Source organism: Gorilla gorilla, chromosome 2, assembly GCF_029281585.2.
Source record: "Gorilla gorilla gorilla isolate KB3781 chromosome 2, NHGRI_mGorGor1-v2.1_pri, whole genome shotgun sequence".
Classification (NCBI taxonomy): domain Eukaryota; kingdom Metazoa; phylum Chordata; class Mammalia; order Primates; family Hominidae; genus Gorilla; species Gorilla gorilla.
The window spans coordinates 192,069,063-192,087,925 of record NC_086017.1 but is presented as its reverse complement, the minus strand read 5'-3'; the positions used below and the strand labels follow the sequence as shown (position 1 = coordinate 192,087,925).

The 18,863-nt window shown below is 37.6% G+C and overlaps 2 protein-coding genes across 10 annotated transcripts in view; one reads left to right on the top strand and one right to left on the bottom strand.

The window, feature by feature from the left end:
• Positions 1 to 4,777: 4,777 nt before the first annotated feature.
• On the top strand, positions 4,778 to 10,005 carry DNAJC19 (DnaJ heat shock protein family (Hsp40) member C19). 2 transcript variants are annotated; one of them, XM_004038068.5, is made up of 6 exons: positions 4,778 to 4,917; positions 6,283 to 6,334; positions 6,416 to 6,489; positions 7,494 to 7,573; positions 8,519 to 8,589; positions 9,842 to 10,005. In XM_004038068.5, exons 1-6 carry the CDS (start codon positions 4,915 to 4,917, stop codon positions 9,910 to 9,912), a joined length of 351 nt encoding a protein of 116 aa, XP_004038116.1. In that variant the 5' UTR covers positions 4,778 to 4,914; the 3' UTR covers positions 9,913 to 10,005. The 2 variants fall into 2 exon arrangements, with proteins under 2 accessions (XP_004038116.1, XP_063560482.1); XM_063704412.1 differs by lacking the exon at positions 6,283 to 6,334 and having other exon boundaries at positions 4,820 to 4,917.
• Positions 10,006 to 17,391: 7,386 nt separating this feature from the next.
• FXR1 (FMR1 autosomal homolog 1) overlaps positions 17,392 to 18,863 on the bottom strand; it is a 64,733-nt gene continuing 63,261 nt past the window's right edge. For all 8 annotated transcript variants that reach the window (XM_004038066.5, XM_004038065.5, XM_019023812.4 and 5 more), the window contains one exon: positions 17,392 to 18,422. In XM_004038066.5, coding sequence (XP_004038114.2) covers positions 18,406 to 18,422 — 17 coding nt within the window. In that variant the 3' untranslated portion in view covers positions 17,392 to 18,405. The remainder of the gene's footprint in view (positions 18,423 to 18,863) is intronic.

Here is an 18,863-nt window from a genome sequence, read left to right as displayed (position 1 = left end):
TTTTTTTTTTTTTTTTTTTTTGAGACAGAGTCTCCCTCTGTCGCAAGGCTGGAGTGCAGTGGTACAATCTCGGCTCACTGCAACCTCCGCCTCCCTGGTTCAAGCGATTCTCCTGCCTCAGCCTCCTGAGTATCTGGGACTACAGGCACGTGCCACCACGCCCAGATAATTTTTGTATTTTTAGTAGGGTTGGGGTTTCACCGTATTAGCCAGGACGGTCTCAATCTCCTGACCTCGTGATCCGCCCGCCTCGGCCTCCCAAAGTGCTGGGATTACAGGTGTGAGCCACTGTGCCCGGCCAAAAGAGATTTCTTATAATCCATATCTCCACTCTCTATCCTCCCATCCTCTTTTGAACCCACTCCAATCAGACTTTCATTCCCATCACACCACAGAAATTCTCATGAATATGATCTCCGATAGTCAATTCTCAATTCTTTATTATTTGACTACTAGCAACATTTGTTTGTTTGCTTGTTTTGCTTTTTGGTTTCCAAAGGCTCTCCCTCAGAAGAATATTAGCAGCATTTGACACAGTTAATCACTCCTTCCTCCATTGAACACTTTCTTCACTTGGCTACCAAGACACCACACTTCCCTGGTTTATGCCTACCCTTTTTCAGTCTATTAAATAATTTTCTCTTTTTTTCCTCATGTCCCCAGATTCCAAACACAGGTGTATCCCAAAACACAGTTCTTATTCCTCTTCTTTCTGTCTCCACTCATGCAAAGGATGACTTTACCTGTTCCATGGGATGATGACTCCCAAACCTCTCTTTTGACACCAGAGTTGTATGTCCAACTGCCTATTGGACAGCACTACTTGGATATCTCATTGGCATTTCAAACTTAACATGGCAAAAGCCTTCCACTTCCTGCTTGCTCTTCCTGAAGTTTTTCTAGTTCCATTCAGTGGCAAATCCATCCTTCCAGCTGCTAAAGCCTCAAGCTTTAGAGTCACTCTTGACTTTTCTTTCTCTCACACACTATACCTCATCCATCAGCAAATTTTTTCAGCTATACCTTAAATATGTAAGCAGGAGTCCAGCCACTTCACTCTACCACCACTGCTACCATCATTTTTCATTTGAATTATTGCAACGGCCTCTTATTAAAGTCATCATCAAACTGGGCTCAGTGGCTCATGCCTGTAGTCCCAGTAACTTGGGAAGCTAAGAAGGGAGGATCACTTGATGCCAGGAGTTAGAGGCTGCAGTGAGCCATGATCATGCCACTGCACTTCAGCCTGGGGAACAGAGCAAGACTTTGACTCAAAAAAAAAAATAGCATAAAAATAATAGTCACTATTCACGTTGGAAACAGATGGTACACTGCCTTAGTCTGGGCCGCTATAACAAAATACCATAAAATGGCAGCTTATAAACAACAGAAATTTGTTTCTCAGCGTTCTGGAAAGCTGGGAAGTTTGAGTGAGGTCCTGACTGATTTGGTGTCTGATGAGGGCCCATTTCTTCACAGACAGCCATCTTTTCACCCTTAAGTCCAAGACAAAGGCAGAATCTGTGTCTGGTAAGGGCCCTTTCTGTTTCACAGACAGTTCCTTCTCACTGTGTTCTCACAGGGTGGAAGGGGCGAGGGTCTCTCTCGTGCCTCTTTATGAAGGCACTAATCTGATTCACAAGGGCTCTACCATTATGATCTAATCACTTCCCAAAGGCCCCATCTCCTTATACCATCGCATTGGTTATTAGCTTTGAACATATTAATTTGGGGGAAGACAAACATTCACACCACAGCCAAATGGAGAGTTTAATAGGAGGACTGTTTACATAGATGTGGACAGGATTAAGGGAAACTGGCACAAAATGTTCAAGTGCCCTGTGCCTAGCAAGCAGGGGCCAGTAGCAAAGGCATGACTATCCTTAAATGTGAAGGAGCAACAGGAAGGAGTAATGACCAGAACACATGCACACAACAGGAGCTGTATTCTTCAGCAGACCAATTCAGTCAGCTTACAACAATCACCAGAAAGTGAGAGGTAGAAATAAAAACCATGAATTCACTTTCCTCCTGCCTTCTGATCTCCCGATCACAGACCTAAATGAACCCTAAGTCAGAAAACGAAAGAGCTGCTCATGGATACAGTTCATTAAGGTCACCCTCCTAACCTTTCTGCTCCTCTGGAGCACAGAGCAGGAAAAAAAGGTAGAGAGAGGATCTGGGGAAAAGCAAAATACATCCAGCAATATAGCAAAGCAATATAGCAATATAGTGAAGTAAATGTTACTTTCACAGGGTGAAATGAAACAATCTATGTAAAGCATTTAGTACAATGTCTGGCGTACGGCTTTTAGTTGGTGGGGGAACCCCTTATTTGCCTGGCATTATAGTTCCAAGTGTGGATTTTTGCAGTGATAATTTCCAAACTTTAGGTGATGATCAATTAGTGGGCTGTGAGTTTAGTAGGTTTTCTAGCACTTATTTTTTTAAGAAACAGAAAAGACCAGCATGCATTTCACGAAGTAAGGATAAGTATTATCTCATAAATAAATTTCTACTATGTGTAGCTGTGCGTGCAAGTATGTATTTGCTCCTTGGGTCACAGTGTAAAATATACTTCTTACTAAGAATGACAGTCAAAAAATGTTTGAAAGCCACAGTGCAAGAACACTCTTAGCTACTGCTCTCAACTCTCACTTATTTCTTCCCAAGGAGAAGTGACTTACCTGATTTAAAAATGTGGGATGAGAAACTAAGATGTGCTTGAGTCCTTTCTCATTCTTTTGTCCCTACCCCCTCTTTTGTCTTTTATTACTTTCTATAGTAAACTAAATAATGTGTTCCAAAGATTTCAGGTCCTAATACTTGGAACCTGTGAATGTTACCCTATATGGCAAAGTCTTGGAAACTATGATTAAGTTAAGGATCTTAAGAAGGGGGGATTATCCTGGATTATCTGGGTAGCTGGTAAATGCAATTACATATATCCTTTAAGAGGAAACCAGAAGGAGATTTTACAAACAGAAGAGAAGAACAATGTGAAGATGGAGAAGTTGGAGCAGAGTGAGATTTCAAGATGCTGGCTTACAAGACTGTAGTGATTCAGTCACAAGTCAAGGAATGCTGGCAGTCACCAGAAGCTAGAAGAAATGAGGAATGATTATCCATTCATCAGTCAATGGACATTTAAAAAGATTACTTTTCAAGGCTGTTTCTAGGATCTTGGCAGGTAGGTAAGAGGCAACCAGACTTAAGATTCATGAGTGAGGTATCATGAGAATGAGGAAGGCTTCTACACTCCAATTTGCACTCTGGCTTCCCTCATAATAATAGCCCCACACTGAGTGATGACCATAAGCAGAACACAATATGTGCATAATCTCTACGTTCACAAAAACTCGGCAAGGTAGTTATCATTACCTTCATTTTACAAATGAGGAAGAAACTCAATCAGAAATAACTTTTCCAAGTCACAGTATTAGTAAGTGACAGAGCCAGGTTACCTCCAGTTTGATCTGCCACCAAAAACAGAGCTATCTCCAGCTCAACAAAATGTCTTGCTGTGTTGCTACTCCCAATTTCCTGAGTCTGGGCTTTTGTAAAGTCTCAAAGCTAATTAGAGTCTACTGTACATCTATTCCTCCAGAAACTGCATTACACAGTTTGTACATACCAAAAATATGCATAATAAATTTTTCCAGACAGCATTCTAGCTTGTTGATGCCAATTTGGTCCCAAGGTCTTATGCCTCACTTGATTATTTATTTTGTAATTGTTGGGCAAAAACCAGATAAAAGAGAGGTAAAAGAGGAAGTTATAAACTTAATGCTAGTGTCTTAGTGCTGGACGTCACCTTAAATCATGTGTTGACAATAAATTACATCACAAAAACCTTAGAGCTAGAAGAGCTCTTGGATTATCAAATGCAAACTGCTTTTACAGATGAGGAAAACAAACCCAAAAATTCTGCATATTTGTTTAATAACTAACCAACTCATCAAAGCAGAATTGCATTGCAGTGTAAACGGATATTTAACACTCTGTATATTCTGAGTGGGAAGTAACTCCAAACTTATTTTGATCATGCAAACATTGCATTGTAAAATTCCATTATTGTCTCCATTATTTTTTTCTTCTCAAGCATTTATGTAGGGATGTATGAAACTGATGTCCACGTAAGGGCAAAATCCAGCCCTACTTTTTATTTTGGGTGAGGAGGAAAACTTTTAAATAGCCCTTTTCAGTTGTAGGATCTTGACATTCCATGTTCAGAATATGAACTGCCTTTAATCCCATTCTACAAAACGAAAACCCAAACATTCACAAAGTCTTGTCAAGTCACATCCTTAAATGAAGTTCTTTTACATTAAAAAAATGCTACCGAGCAATCCCTGAAACACAGTGTGGTTGGTTTCATTTGTTTTTCTGGGCATCTCGTTTCCTACACTGGGTTACAACATATTTGTTTGGGTTCGTGGTGGAAATGTCACACCATGCTTAACTACATTCATTACCCTTGACAATTATTAACATAAAATAAAGGCAAAACAAGCCGCTAAGATGTAGGGGGAAAAAATCGGTCTGAGTAAGGCTGCCCATGCCCTTCCCTGCAAGAATTTCCAAATACCCACCGCCCAGGAGCAAAGGACAGAAAACACAGAGAAGCCCCACCCCTACACCCAGAAATAAAGAGATCCGCCCACCCTTCAACCAACCCGAAGTCGCTTTCTCCGCTCTGTCCACTGCTTGAGCGACTTTCCTTCTCCTCCGCGTCCCCTTTTACGACAGTTTTCCGGCCTAGTTTGCGGCTGCTCCTGCCGTGTTGCGTAGGGCGCCTGTGCTTGAGGTTGGGGGTTGCGTCGCTCTCTGGTAAAGGCGTGCAGGTGTTGGCCGCGGCCTCTGAGCTGGGATGAGCCGTGCTCCCGGTGGAAGCAAGGGAGCCCAGCCGGAGCCATGGTGAGTGCGGCCTTCCGGTCTTCTTGGCGACCTCCGGCCCAGGCCTCAACCTCAGCTCCCGGCCTCGGAGGTGTGGAGTTGAAGTTGTGCCCCTTAGTGCGACTCTGGGCGGGAGGTTTCGGTTACTGGGGAGTCACACTCACCAGGACACAACCCTGTTGGCTCGCTCTCTTGGGGGTTTGTGTTTTTACATCGTCTTTCTGCACGGTTCTCCAGCTTCTTGTCCGCACGGGCTCTGCAGGTGTTGCTTGCCTGGAACTCCTGTAAGGTCGGAGGCTGTCATGGACTCGGAGATTAGTGGAAAAGTATTTGATTATAAGTGCCCTTGCCCTAACACATCTTCACAGCACTAGCTCCACTTTGCTATGTCCTTCTCTTTGGCTTTTGCTGACAGATGTCTTCTCCATGCTTCCTGAACATATTTGGGCCTGTCTTGTTAGGAAACAACAGGGCAGTGCCAAAGGTATTAGTCTCCTAGTTTAGTCCACGTTTAGCCTCGAAAATGCGTTGTTAGAATTTTACAGGAGCTGTCTGTAAACACGTTTTCCTTCTGTAGCAGAAACCTTATTTCCACTTTTTTTTTTTTTTTTTGAGACGGAGTCTTGCTCTGTCGCCCAGGCTGGAGTGCAGTGGCACGATCTTGGCTCACTACAAGCTCCGCCTCCCGGGTTCGCCGTTCTCCTGCCTCAGCCTCCCAAGTAGCTGGGATTACAGGCGCCCACCACCACGCCCAGCTAATTTTTTTTTTTTTTTTGTATTTTTAGTAGAGACGGGGTTTCACCATGGTAGCCAGGATGGTCTCGATCTCCCGACCTAGTGATCCGCCCGCCTCGCCTCCCAAAATGCTGGAATTACAGGCGTGAGCCACCGCGCCTGGCCTATTTCCACTACTTTTGATTGAACTTTAATATGACTTAATTTGTCTGGTGATGAAAGAAGTTTTCAAAGGGAGGGAATCATCTTTTTCACTATTGTAGAGATAAATAAGCAAGTCGAACTTGCCTTCTTTCCCATATGATGAATCCTGTAACTTTAATGCATTCAGTATAACAGATGCAGTAGTTTTAAAGATTACTGGACAGAATATTTCCGCCTTAAAAGTTGTTTCTCTGCCAGGCATGGTGGCTTATGCCTATAATCTTAGCACTTTGGGAGGCCAAGGTGGGAGGATTGCTTGAGGCCAGGAGTTCAAGACCAGCCTAAGCAACATAGCAAGACTCCGTCTCTTAAAAAAAAAAAAAAAAAAAAAAAAGTTGTTTCTCCTATTAAAATACAGTTTGTAATGAGTTGGGGATGGAAGAATGGGCAAAATGAGAAAGGGTGGGAATTAGAGAAGTAAATATTTACTCTTCTCCCCCTTACCAGGCCAGTACAGTGGTAGCAGTTGGACTGACCATTGCTGCTGCAGGATTTGCAGGTTTGTTTATGGTTTGGGGGTGGAAGTGAAGTCGGGGAGATTGGAGATTTAGTTTACTTATTCTGTTCCTTTTGGTTTTAGGCCGTTACGTTTTGCAAGCCATGAAGCATATGGAGCCTCAAGTAAAACAAGTTTTTCAAAGCCTACCAAAATCTGTAAGACTTTGTTAATTCTTTGCTGCTTCTATTTGAAACCTAGAGCCACACTTAGGGAAGGGTAAATTTCCAAATATCCATGAAGTTCTAAGTGATTGCTTTGGACCCATTCTCCTGCTTCCTGCAAGGAGAGTATAGAAGTTCTGAACTTTGTGATGGTGCTACCCTGAAACATCAGATGTTATATGTGACAGAGTTGGATGGGGTTTTGACAATTCTAGTACCCCACTAGACCCAAGTTTCACTTTTTCACATACCATCACCTTCAGCATCATCTGTACATATTCTTGTTTTCCTTCATCTGCTCTGCATCGCACACACAGAGGTATATGATTCTAAAGTGATCCGATCTTACCATGTGGCCCTGGCACTCCCAAACATCATACATAGGTAACACTCTAGTTAATTAGGCTATAGGGTTTGGCTTGATGTTATGGTCATACTCTGTGTGGTCACAGTTAAGAATAGATTTGGCTGTGATCACCTGTTGAATATTTATGTTGTGATTAAGTGTAACAGAACAGAGTGATTGTAGGCTTTACCAATATGATTTCTGACATGGCAAGGTCAGAGGACCTAATAGTGGTATTTTCTGTATATATATCTTAAAGTCTTGTTTCAAATACACTTGAACCTCTTGTCTCAAAAGACTTCTGTTCTTGAGCCACTTCTTGCAGATTTTTATCTAGAATATGGCTAATTTGGAACGATCTTTCCTTTACTCCTGGAAGACCTGGCTTTCAGACACTGTTATTTTGTCTTATATTTCTAAGATAGTTCATATTGACTGGAAAAAAATGAATCTGTTTAATGATCATTAAAATACTACTTGTTGCTACTTATTTATAAACTTTATTCAGCTTTAGCTAAAATACCTCGGGAATTGCACTTAAAGTCCTCTGAAATGTCTTAGTTTTTCTTAGTTCTGTGAATATTTCCAGACTTCTTTTTTAAAGCAACTTTATTTTATTAACCTTTCTTTACAAATGCATTTCTTCTTTCAGGCCTTCAGTGGTGGCTATTATAGAGGTGGGTTTGAACCCAAAATGACAAAACGGGAAGCAGCATTAATACTAGGTGTAAGGTAAAATAATCTCTAATATTTTTAGCATTTTTCTACCACTGTAGAGCCATGAGGAAATATAAGAAAGACCTTCTCTCCTTTAATAGGAGAGGGTCATGGGGGATTTTGTCCTAGGAAGATTGATATTACCAGTTCTAATCAATGAAACTGTACTGTTCCTTCATGTTATTTTTAAGATGTAAACAGTCCTTCAAATGAGAAGGCACACTAGCACTTAAGCACTTTTTCTTTTTTCCTAGAGTGTTTACTAAAACACAGGCACTTTTTCATTTATTTAAAGATAGACTCCTCAGCAGATTATCACAGTGTTCAGTGTTGTTCTCTGTAACTGACATTTTTTTTGTGGTGAAATTCTGCCTTCAACCGGGCGCGGTGACTCACGTCTGTAATCCCAGCACCTTGGGAGGCCAAGGCCGGTGGATTACTTGAGGTCAGGAGTTCAAGACCAGCCTGGCAAACATGGTGAAACCCCGTCTCTACTAAAAATACAAAAATTAGCCAGGCGTAATGGCACACACCTGTAATCCCAGCTCCTCGGAAGGCTGAGGCAGGAGAATCGCTTGAACCCGGGAGGCCGAGGTTGCAGTGAACCAAGATCAAGCCACTGCACTCCAGCCTAGGGGACAGAGTGAGACTGTCTCAAAAAAAAAAAAAAAAAAACTCTGCCTTCTTCATTTTCAAATCCTTAAACATGCTTATCAATAAAAGGACCGTTGTAATGAGTACTGCAAGTTCAACACATTTTTGAGAGTGCCTTACTTTTCTAAGGAGTTTAGTTTCCCAATTTAGGATACGCATTGGGTGTGTTGAGGTTTCTAAACAGCTTTTCATACTGTTGTGTTAATTTACTACAGTTTCACAGTGTCTTTAATTGGCCTTTATGTACAGTTTTTTGATGTGATGCAGAAGTAGGATGAAGTAAATACCATTTCTTTTTTTAATTAGCCCTACTGCCAATAAAGGGAAAATAAGAGATGCTCATCGACGAATTATGCTTTTAAATCATCCTGACAAAGGTAAGTAGTCATTAAATTCTCGTTGATGTTGTTGGTGTGACCAATAGTTATTAATGGGATAATTTTATCTCAAATTCCTGGCTACTAGAAGGGAAACGCTTAAATCTGTAAGTCCTGTCTCCTAGGCTGGAGCCATATATTTTTGGTGTCTTAAAAGAAATTAAGTAAAAACTTTACTTACAGAATGAGCAGATGTAAGTGCTACTATTACTATGTTTTGTGGGTTTTTCTGGCCTACATTTATTATAATTGAAACGTTAAATTTCGTAAAACTAAAATGTAATTTTTCCTTATCCATTTTAGATACCTTGAAACGGAGATTACCTAGATAGAAACTTATGGGATTTATTTATTCGTTTCTGTAGATAGAAACTTATGGGATTTATTTATTCGTTTCTGATAGACTTCTATGCAGCCTTGGCTGTGTTGAAGGAAAGCAAGAATTTCTTTGAATACCAAAAAATAGACCACAGAATTCATGTTCTAGTGTTTGTATCCTTTTACTTATACAGGAGAGGGCTTTCATTAATAAAAAGGGTTTTGACATTTTAAACAGGGTTATAATTGTTTGATATCTACTTCACAGTATCTTTTATGAAATTTAGTTTGTATTATATGGAGGGCTTCTGATTCAGTAGGTCGGCAGTGGAGCCCCATAAATATGCATTTATACTACATTTCCTGTTATTTCTTGCTGGTCTTAGGACCATACTTTGAGAATCACTCCTCCAGCAGATTCGTAGGAAAGCAGCTGTAGATGACATTGTGAAGGGACAGTAGATAATAGGAAAAGAAAAACTGGACAGAAAAAGGATGCAAAGCAAACTGGGATCTTTCCAGTAAACAGCTCAGAAGCCTCTGAGAATATCATGGTATTAAAATAACATGGTATAATTGATGTTCATTTATGACCTGTAATCATGAATAGGCTAACACCAGTTCAAAGGCATATACATATATATCTAATATATATGATAGAAATCCTATTTCTATCAGTTTAAGCTTTCTAAAAAGGTGTTATTTTTGTAGAAATATCTCCCACATAAATTACTTCATTTCTCACTGGTCACATATATTACCATATATCTGGTCATCCAGTTGCAGTGTCAGGGTTATTTTTTAAAAATTAAAACACTGTTTCTGCTAAATCTCCCTCAGATAAGCATTGGAGTCCTTGAAACAAGAGTAGCTTTTTACCAAGCAGAAATCGAGAATCCATATTGTAACTGTTCTTTTTTCTTTCTTCCTATAGGAGGATCTCCTTATATAGCAGCCAAAATCAATGAAGCTAAAGATTTACTAGAAGGTCAAGCTAAAAAATGAAGTAAATGTATGATGAATTTTAAGTTCATATTAGTTTATGTATATGAGTACTGTTTTTATAATAAAATGCCTCAGAGCTACAATTTTAAAAAATGATTTAGCACAAGCTAAATCTCAAAGCCTTGGTATAATTTTCTTGTTTAAATTTGGGGATTTTAAATCAGATTATAGTTTAGAATATTTGCATATTAATTATGGGCAAGCACACACCATCTGAATAGAAATATTGTTCATTATTCATTTAGCAGATAATTTGGGACCTGTGTCTACTTTTCAAGGCAAAGTGAAGATGACAGTCCTTGCTCTCAGGGAGCCCCCACTTTAATGGGAGACTGATAAACTGGTAATTAGACTATGTGATAAATAGTATGATGGAAATTAGCTTAAGCTGTTTAAGTAGGGACTCTTCTTATTCGGTGGAAAGGCTGTTCCAGGTACAGGCAACTGGCCTGGCAACTTGGATACTTGGAACCTTGTATTTAAAAGTGAATTTAACCACAACTTAGACCTAAGAAATTGACCTAGGGGGGTGTGTGTGTGTGTATTCTATGTACATATAAACCATTTTTATTTCATGCATTAAAAATAGTATGGTAAAGATTTCAGAGTACCGGTCTGGTACAATCACAGTTCATTTGCAGCCTCAACCTCCTGGGTTTAAGCAGTCCTCCCGCCTCAGCCTCCCAAAGTACTGGGATTACAGGCATGAGTATTTACATTGTATTCAGCTAGCCCCTTAAAGGTACTGACCATTTATAAATTATTCCTTCAGTTGGCTATTTCTTGACATAATCAAACTTCTGCAATTGTTATGATTAAGCTTAAACCCTGTTAGCAAAACTGAAAACTGAAATGTTCTCAATATCAACATATTTAATTTGGACTCTTTAGAATTTATACACTAATAAATTTAAATGATGTTTAAAGGCAAATTACTTACTGTTCATCTAACATAAAATATATAAGGATCTTAAGAGGACCTGTATAAAACATCTGGTATAAACTAGTATGTATTTCTCAACAGGAGTATTTCTTATGTGTAGCTCTGAGATGATAAATTATACTACCTACCATCTAAACTTCCTTAAATCATCATAAGGTTCTTAATTATTGGAGGATACAAGGACTTTTGAGGTTAAAAAAAATAGTGGAGGTAATATTTATCTGCCTTATAAAGTAAAGGTATATCTGCTTTTTGTGTTTTCTATCCTATACCCTTGTTTAAAATCTGATGGAGTCTGTTATGATTTAGTGTATGATGAAATACTAGCTTCTAAGGCTTTTATGCAGGATAAATTATTTCCAGGGACAAGGAGACATGAAGGTACAGCTGGTTCTTGTTTGTGGTAATTCTGTTCTTTAAGGTGGCTATGAACACTGAATTAGCAAATAAGGAACAAGTTCCTAAGAGAAATACAGATTCTGTGACCCTTTGGTCACAATATTGTCTGCCAGTCAGTATATAACCTTGATCGACCTGTTTCTGCTTGAAAACATTCTTTAGTATTTCATTAACTTTGAATTAATAGCCAACGGCACTATAACTCATGCTTGGCACATCACGGCCTTCTTTGCATTTGGGAACACTAGGTAGCACGCTTCACTACTACTCTTAGGAACCATCTTAAAACAGCAAAATCACCAACAAAAAGCACAAACATGAAACTTGGCACTAAATAGACCACAAAAAGGATATTTGTTTATGGTGTGAGACCTTAAACAAGGTAGAGCATTGCCTTGTGCACATAAAGTGGTTTAAATTTTTTGTCACTCTGCAAATACTCACAAATGACCAGAAAAGGATGTTGATTTTGGAGTTACACATAAATTTTAGTGAGTAGGCAAATTCACAGATAAGGAATTCTACTAATAATGAGGATCAACTGTATTTTGGTTTACTAACCTTTTATTTCAGTCCATTGGACAAACCAAAAAATGTTTCTCTGAACAAGAGCTTTATGAAGAAATAGTTGAGACTTAAAAGAAAATTTTTCAAAGACAGATAGTGATAATATGCCGACAGGCAATGAAGCATTAACTCTAAAAAGGGAAATTTAACTTAATAGGTATAAATACTTTTGAGGGTTCAGTGCAAACAACATACCTGTTTTAAGACAGGTGTTAAGACAATGGAAACCACTTAAAAATAATACCAAGGAGCACAGCAGAGCACATTTTTTTCTTGCATAGTAATCAGTTTTATTTTCTCCAGGCTTACCTTTTTTAAGTAGAAGAATCCGTGTTTCATTGAAGGCTATTAGGCAAACTGAACATTTAAATGTCATCCATGTGAGGGCTCTAGATCATGGTAGGTGATTGATACAAATACGATCCATAAAAAAACTTTTATCTTTTGCTGGTATTTTCTTACAAAATACTTGGATCTGTAACATTTGAGTACTTACAGTGTACTAGCACTGTGCTAAGTATTCTTCCCGTATCTCAGTAGACTAGTTATTATGATGTACATTTTACATGTGAGGAAATGGAAGTTTAGTAAGGTTAAGCAGCCAAGGCAACATGCTGAGAATGGCTGATCTTTCTCAGATCCTGAGTTCCATTCTCTTAACTTTTTGTACTATGGCCTTCACAATTCTGATAACCTAAGCATGTTTTCCTTGATAGTACTGAGATGTGAGTCTAGTACTTATCTCTACAGATCTAGCTTGGGGCCTTTGTCTTTACTCATTGGTGCTTCCAGATATATTTTAAAGAAGGCGGCATGATTAAACACACTTTGGGAATGAGAGGTAGGTTACAAGTTAAACTTCTGCAGAAGCCAGGTAAACAGAAGCCAGGTAAATCTGAGCCTTGAGGCTTCAGCTTTCTCTGTAAAAGGGAAATATATATGACCAACTTGAAATTGTGAGGATTCTTCCACATTTTGTGGCTTGGGAAACAAAAGTCCAGAGCAAATGGTCTTTTTTCTAAGGTCCCACGGCTAGTGAAACTAAAATTAGGTCCTGGGTGTCTTCTCCAATTCGCTGTTCATATTAGTCCTCATTAGAAGTTTGTGGGGAATTCCTATCTATCTATAGCCTTCATATTAGACCTCAATATCAGAGATTTTTGTGAGTCACTTAGCCTCTTCCCTTGCCTTTACTGGCCATCTGGGTTGACATTATTAGAAATGAGTCCTAAGGTGCTGTATAAAAACTGCTTTGTTGGTAAGAAGTGAGCTATAATGGGTTGTCCTGGAAGTTAACTCTTTCTCCACCTTTAGTTTTAAGCAAGTTCTCCTGCCATCAAGTATTTTCCCAATGATGAGAGTACTTATGGAAACATTTAAATGGAAAACCAATGAGAACTGAGAAAAATTAGGGAACTGGCTTCTTAATATATTGCCACACTGAAAGCTGTATAAATTCAGTATACTGAATATGTATGCCCTCCCGTAAAGAAAATCTAGTATCAGAAATGTCTAAAAATAAAATTTCATGCAGGCATAATGCTTCATTTAAAGGGTTAGAGGGGTTTTAGATTAGAATGCAGAGTTCTGTTTCAATCATGAGAAATTCTATAAGGCATCTTTCTGTTGACAGTGACCTAAAAAAAAGGTTTATTTTGCAGTTCAGAAGCTTGTAGTAGGTTCACATTGAGTGCACATGAGCCTCCAAACGTGTTAAATCTGATGAAAATTTAGAACATGAATCAACGTCAAAGAACAGACTAAGCTTAAAAAAACAAAACCCTGTAAATTTTATGTAAACAAAATAAAAAAATTACAATGTAGAATGCTCTCCTAGGTTTTTGGAAAAGTATCCTGGAATGAGTAACCTTGAGTACCAGTTAACTTGAATGACCTAAGCTCTGGTTTTAGTTTTTGGACTGCTGTACAGTGTGCTGTTTATCAGCTTAGAGCCAACTACTGCCTTAGCAACAAGATATATATAGGAAGAGCTTCTATCCTGTGTCACCTATTATTCCTGACCCAATAATAGAACAGTCCAATGATATGGGATAATCTGTTATGGTTAACATTTGCTAACACCTTACAGCAGTTAATGAAATTTCAAATATATGTTTACATTTTTCTTTACAACCTGAAGACAGCCAAGTTAGCTGAAAAAGGAAGCCTAGAGGTTGAAATGTAAGCAACCAAGCAACAATTAAGTATAAATTGTTTATCTAGAAAAACTATTGGAAAATATTTTTAATGAAAATGGTCTCTAAAACTAGAAAATTAATATGTACATTTTACAGTTAATCCAATTAAGAGGGTACAAAGGGGTAAAAAAACTTTCCCCAAAAAAAAGAACATCCCAATCACTGAAATACAAAGAAATTCAAGAAGCTAATAAGTAGCATACTTAATGGTGGGGCTGTAAGACTTGTGAAAAATTACTTTGTCCTTGTTTGGAATATCTTATAGATTGCATTCAGCATAGTTGAAAATGTCTGGGATGGATACATATGTAAAACAAACACCACTTAAATTCAGCATACTCCTTATGAGAATACTTGGGCATTTGGTTAGGTGTTGCTCAGGGTCTGACATGTGACTAGACTCAAACTACTACTGGAAGGGCCTTAAAGATACCAACTAGGCCAGCCCTCTCTGGTTGCATAAAATTGAAACCATAGAGAAAAAGTTAATAGAGCTAAAATAGCAGCTTCTAATTCTGTACCATTACCTAAAGCATCTTTTTGAATTATCAAAGGAAGAAATAAGCAAATGGACTGTGGGAAATCATCTTACAAAACTATAGTTTTTCCAGGGGAATTTTTGTGTACCTTACCTCAGTACTGGAAATAATAGTACAGAAGATACAGATGAATCTGAAATGATATACTGATAAAACTTTTTAAAAATTTGTAATTAGACTGAACCATAAGAAACTGTTAATAGTTGATCATTTTTGAGCCTTACAAAAGTGGTAATTTCCTACTGTTCAATGTAATGGACTTAAATCAGTTTTAACACCACTTGCTAACGGTCTGACTTTAGCAGATTGCAGTTACTGCTTTATTGCAAAAGCTCCGGAAATAAAACCCAAATACTATCAGAGATTAACATGGGTTACGAGCAACTACAGTCCATTCAAGTACACGTTCTAATAAAGAACTAAAATTAAAAAAAAAAATAAGGGGCTAGCAAATTCACTATAGCAGACAGATATTCTTAACGAAAAAGCGTAAGGGATCCAAATCGTGTAGCAAAGACAGGAAGACTGAGACAGTAACAAACATCCTTTTCTTTGAGATTTTTTGCCAAAACAGTAGATTCACAGTTCAAATCCAAGTTCCTTGAAACTTTACAGAAGAAAATCCAGGTGTAATTTTCCTTTACTGCAATTCTTAACCACCAATCATCTGTCCCTGGACATAGCCTGTTTTCCATGTTTATCTGTCCTTAGGCAACAGCCTATGAGAACACTAGTTGGTTTGAGCCTCAAAAGCGTAAATCTGTTTGCAGAGGATACAAATGGTGCTGCTTCCCAATCCAAGATTTAGTTAACATACCAACTTTTATAAGACCCTCCTTAGGTTACAAAACGCTAGACACAGCTAACAGCAGCTACAAAAATACGTGACTTAGCACAACGGCAATGGAACCCAGCATCATCTCAGGTAAGTTTCTATGAAGTCACCAGTTTGATGTGCTGCTTCTAATTCCACATTAAAATACAAGATTATTTCAAAATAAAGATTTGTGTATTCCTATTACACTTTTGCCAATTATTTCTGAAGTGTTACCAGAGACACCATTTTGCACAAGTTGTAGCCCCCTTTAAGGCTTAACAAAGGTGATGCCTAAAGCAAGAATCCTAGGCCTCCCAAAGCTTCAGGAAAAGCAGGTCATTTTTGCCACCATATAATCTCAGCTGTTACTTCATGATTCCGTTCAGGTGTCATATATGAATTCACATATATATGCTGAAACATTGTTGGAACTGCACAAGATCTTCCAGAATGCCTTTTTTCCATCTCTTTAAAGAGGGTCTCAGTGGCCCAGAACTGAGTTCAAACGATGCTCCCACCTCAGGCTCCTGAGTAGCTAGAACCAAAGACATAAGCTACTGCGCCAGGCTCCAGAATACATCTTTTGCTTAAGTGTCTGTTTAGTGTATAGTGGCAAGTTCTTCCCATAGCAACATCTCACCTAACTAGGATAGCAGCCAAAAAGACGGACCCCTCTCAAATACATTTAAAAGGCTACCTGAATTAATGGCTACCCTTTGGGGAGTGGGCTCTCTAAAAAAACAAATGCGTATTTATCACAATTCTGCACTACCTGTATTTTTTAAAGGACAAGACATTGGGTTTAGTCATTTGTAAAGTAATGAACTTAGTGTGGTTATTGCTAGAATGAAGAATTGGTTCAGCTATACTCTTTAAGATTTTGTTTCTTCCATTCCCATTGAAACAATCTTTATGGAAAAGGGATGTTTAATATATCTGACTATTCTATGTGGGAGAAAATGAAAAGTCTTTTTTTTTTTTTTACCATATTTACCAATTTGGCATTAATTAAAATTCTTCTAATACCTTATAATTTTTAACCCAATTATGTAAGAGAACTGAGACAATTTAACCTGTTTCTAGCTTTGATCGATTTAAAAAAACACATTTGTGGGTAATTTTTTTAAATATCAGGACATGAAATTACTTGATACCTTTTATATATAAAGGACAGGAGTTGCACTACTCACACCTTACTTTAAAATTCTGTTACCAAGAACCAATCAGAAGGCCTCAGGAAAAAGCACTTAATACCAGCACATTTTAACCTTAATCAGAATAATTTGAGGGCTAGGGTTATATATACTGAACTGGCACATTTTACATTTTTAACTATACCCTGAATTATCCTTCAGAGCATATAAATTAAAATCACATTTTTATGCACATAAAAAATTAACACAAACTATGCACACACAAAACACTTTTCATATGCCAAGTGATAACAAAGGGCTGTCATTCTCGTTCAGTGGTCCATATAATATTGTGGAACAAAGCCTTCCCCTATGTCTAACAATTACTTGACCTCACAATTAGCTGTACTAACTGTTGTACCATTGTTAAACTTCATGTCTTTATCTTCATAAAAATTAAGCTCTGGCTAAAATATATACATAAAGTTTAATAACTGATTTTTGGTCACTGGTATGAGAGCCTTCAAAATAAGTTGAAAATAAAGAAGCAAATCATTGGCCTATTATTTAAAAATTGCTTGTCATCCCTTCTATCCCCCATTGTCTTCCAAAGTTGCCTTTGATTAGAATTTTGTTAGGTTTTTTTTGCTAATTATCACATGTATTATTAATTACCTACGCATCTAACAGCCTAAACTTGTGTAAAGATTTCAGAGGATTCATTACAAAATGATTAAATGGCCAACTGACATTTTAATGCTATTTATGAGCAAGTATAAATGCTTTTTAAAAAGCAAAGTATACTATTCCTAAGCCTATTAATAGCTCCAACTATTTTGCAACAATTGGTGTAAAAAGTAGAAAGTTAAAAAAATTCAGCAAATGGAAGATCAAAGTTTATTTACTACCTGCATACAAAAACATATTGCACATCAAACAACCGAAATAAAAAAAAAAAAAAAGGAAAAAAAAGATAATCTACTGAAGACTAACATGTAGTTTATACAGAATAAACCTTCTGGAAATTGATCTTTTCAGTAGTTCAGGTTATGTCTGAATGGACATGACTAATTCAGCTTAGTGTTTTAACTAAAGCTATGTTTGATTTTTAAATACTGTACACTTTAATAAATAAACCAAACAAAGCCTCAAGGTAGAACAGTCACTGCCAAGTATCGCCCAGTGTCCCTGCAGATGAGAGTTTAACAAATGTATTCCAGTGGTCTGCAGATTTTCCTCTACATACAGCATTTAAAAAACACATTAAAACAGACCAGTTTCCAGACTAAACTAATGAAGAAATTACAATTCAGTGCAAAATATTTTAGACTGCATTTCATTCTAGTTTTCCTCAGGTGAAGAAGTGGTTGCATATTAAAAATGTAACAAAAGCAGCTAATGCTTTCATAAAGAATATTACGTTAGGGATCCCACCCCACCCACCACCCCCCATCTCTGCCATATTTTGAAAACAAAATAACATTTCCTATAGCCAGCAACTTTTTTTTAATGTTACATATACTATTCTCAAGGCACATCTGATGATATATTTTATAACACAGTAGGTGTCAAAGTATGTTTAACATATGATTTCTTCAGGATCCCTCCCCTTTTTGAATTCCAAATGGAGGAACTGAAAGTGCGATGTAAAGACTGGCGATCCATATTCTATCTTTGGCAAGCTTGTACAAGCACTATTGTAAATGTAATGTAAAAGAACTGTAAACTAGGAACTTCTTCAGTTTATGAAACACCATTCAGGACTGCTGCTTCTTGAGTGTTTTCTTCTTTTAAGGTATTAATCTTTTCTTCTCCTGGAGTACGCTGTAGCTTAGAAATGTCATCGCCAGAAGCACTAGTTGGGCCGTTTATTGCCTTTTCTGAAGGACCATGCTCTTCAATCACATCTTTTGCCTGCCAAAGGGAGACAACTTTTTCAACTTCTTTATAAATGAAATCTATAGCTGAGGAGGAAAACAGCTACATAAACACTAATTAGCTAATTAAAAATTTCAGTTTTATATACCACAATGGATCAAAGTATTAAAACATCTTTAAAATTCAAAACAAATACCAAAGTATTCCACTCTATGGGTCTTTCAACTTTGTATCTCTAGTACCTAGCAGTGCCCAAACCACACAAAACATCTAAACTAATGAAAACTGTACCTAATTTTAAAACACTGGAAAGCTCACCATGAAAATGACATAGTTAATATTAAACAAATAATCACCTACTTTACTCACCTTATTTTGAGAAATCACATTTACATATCAAATACTGTAAAGCATTTAAAAGAACTAAAATTTAAAAGGTCTATATCCATCAATGAGAAGAGGTATATAGCCTATTGC

What these genes read in the sequence shown, in the direction of transcription:
- DNAJC19 (XM_004038068.5), top strand. An exon ending in TGCTGCTGCAGGATTTGCAG is followed by an intron (nt 6,335 to 6,415) that starts GTTTGTTTATGG and finishes TTTTGGTTTTAG; the next exon opens with GCCGTTACGTTTTGCAAGCC. An exon ending in TTCAAAGCCTACCAAAATCT is followed by an intron (nt 6,490 to 7,493) that starts GTAAGACTTTGT and finishes TTCTTCTTTCAG; the next exon opens with GCCTTCAGTGGTGGCTATTA.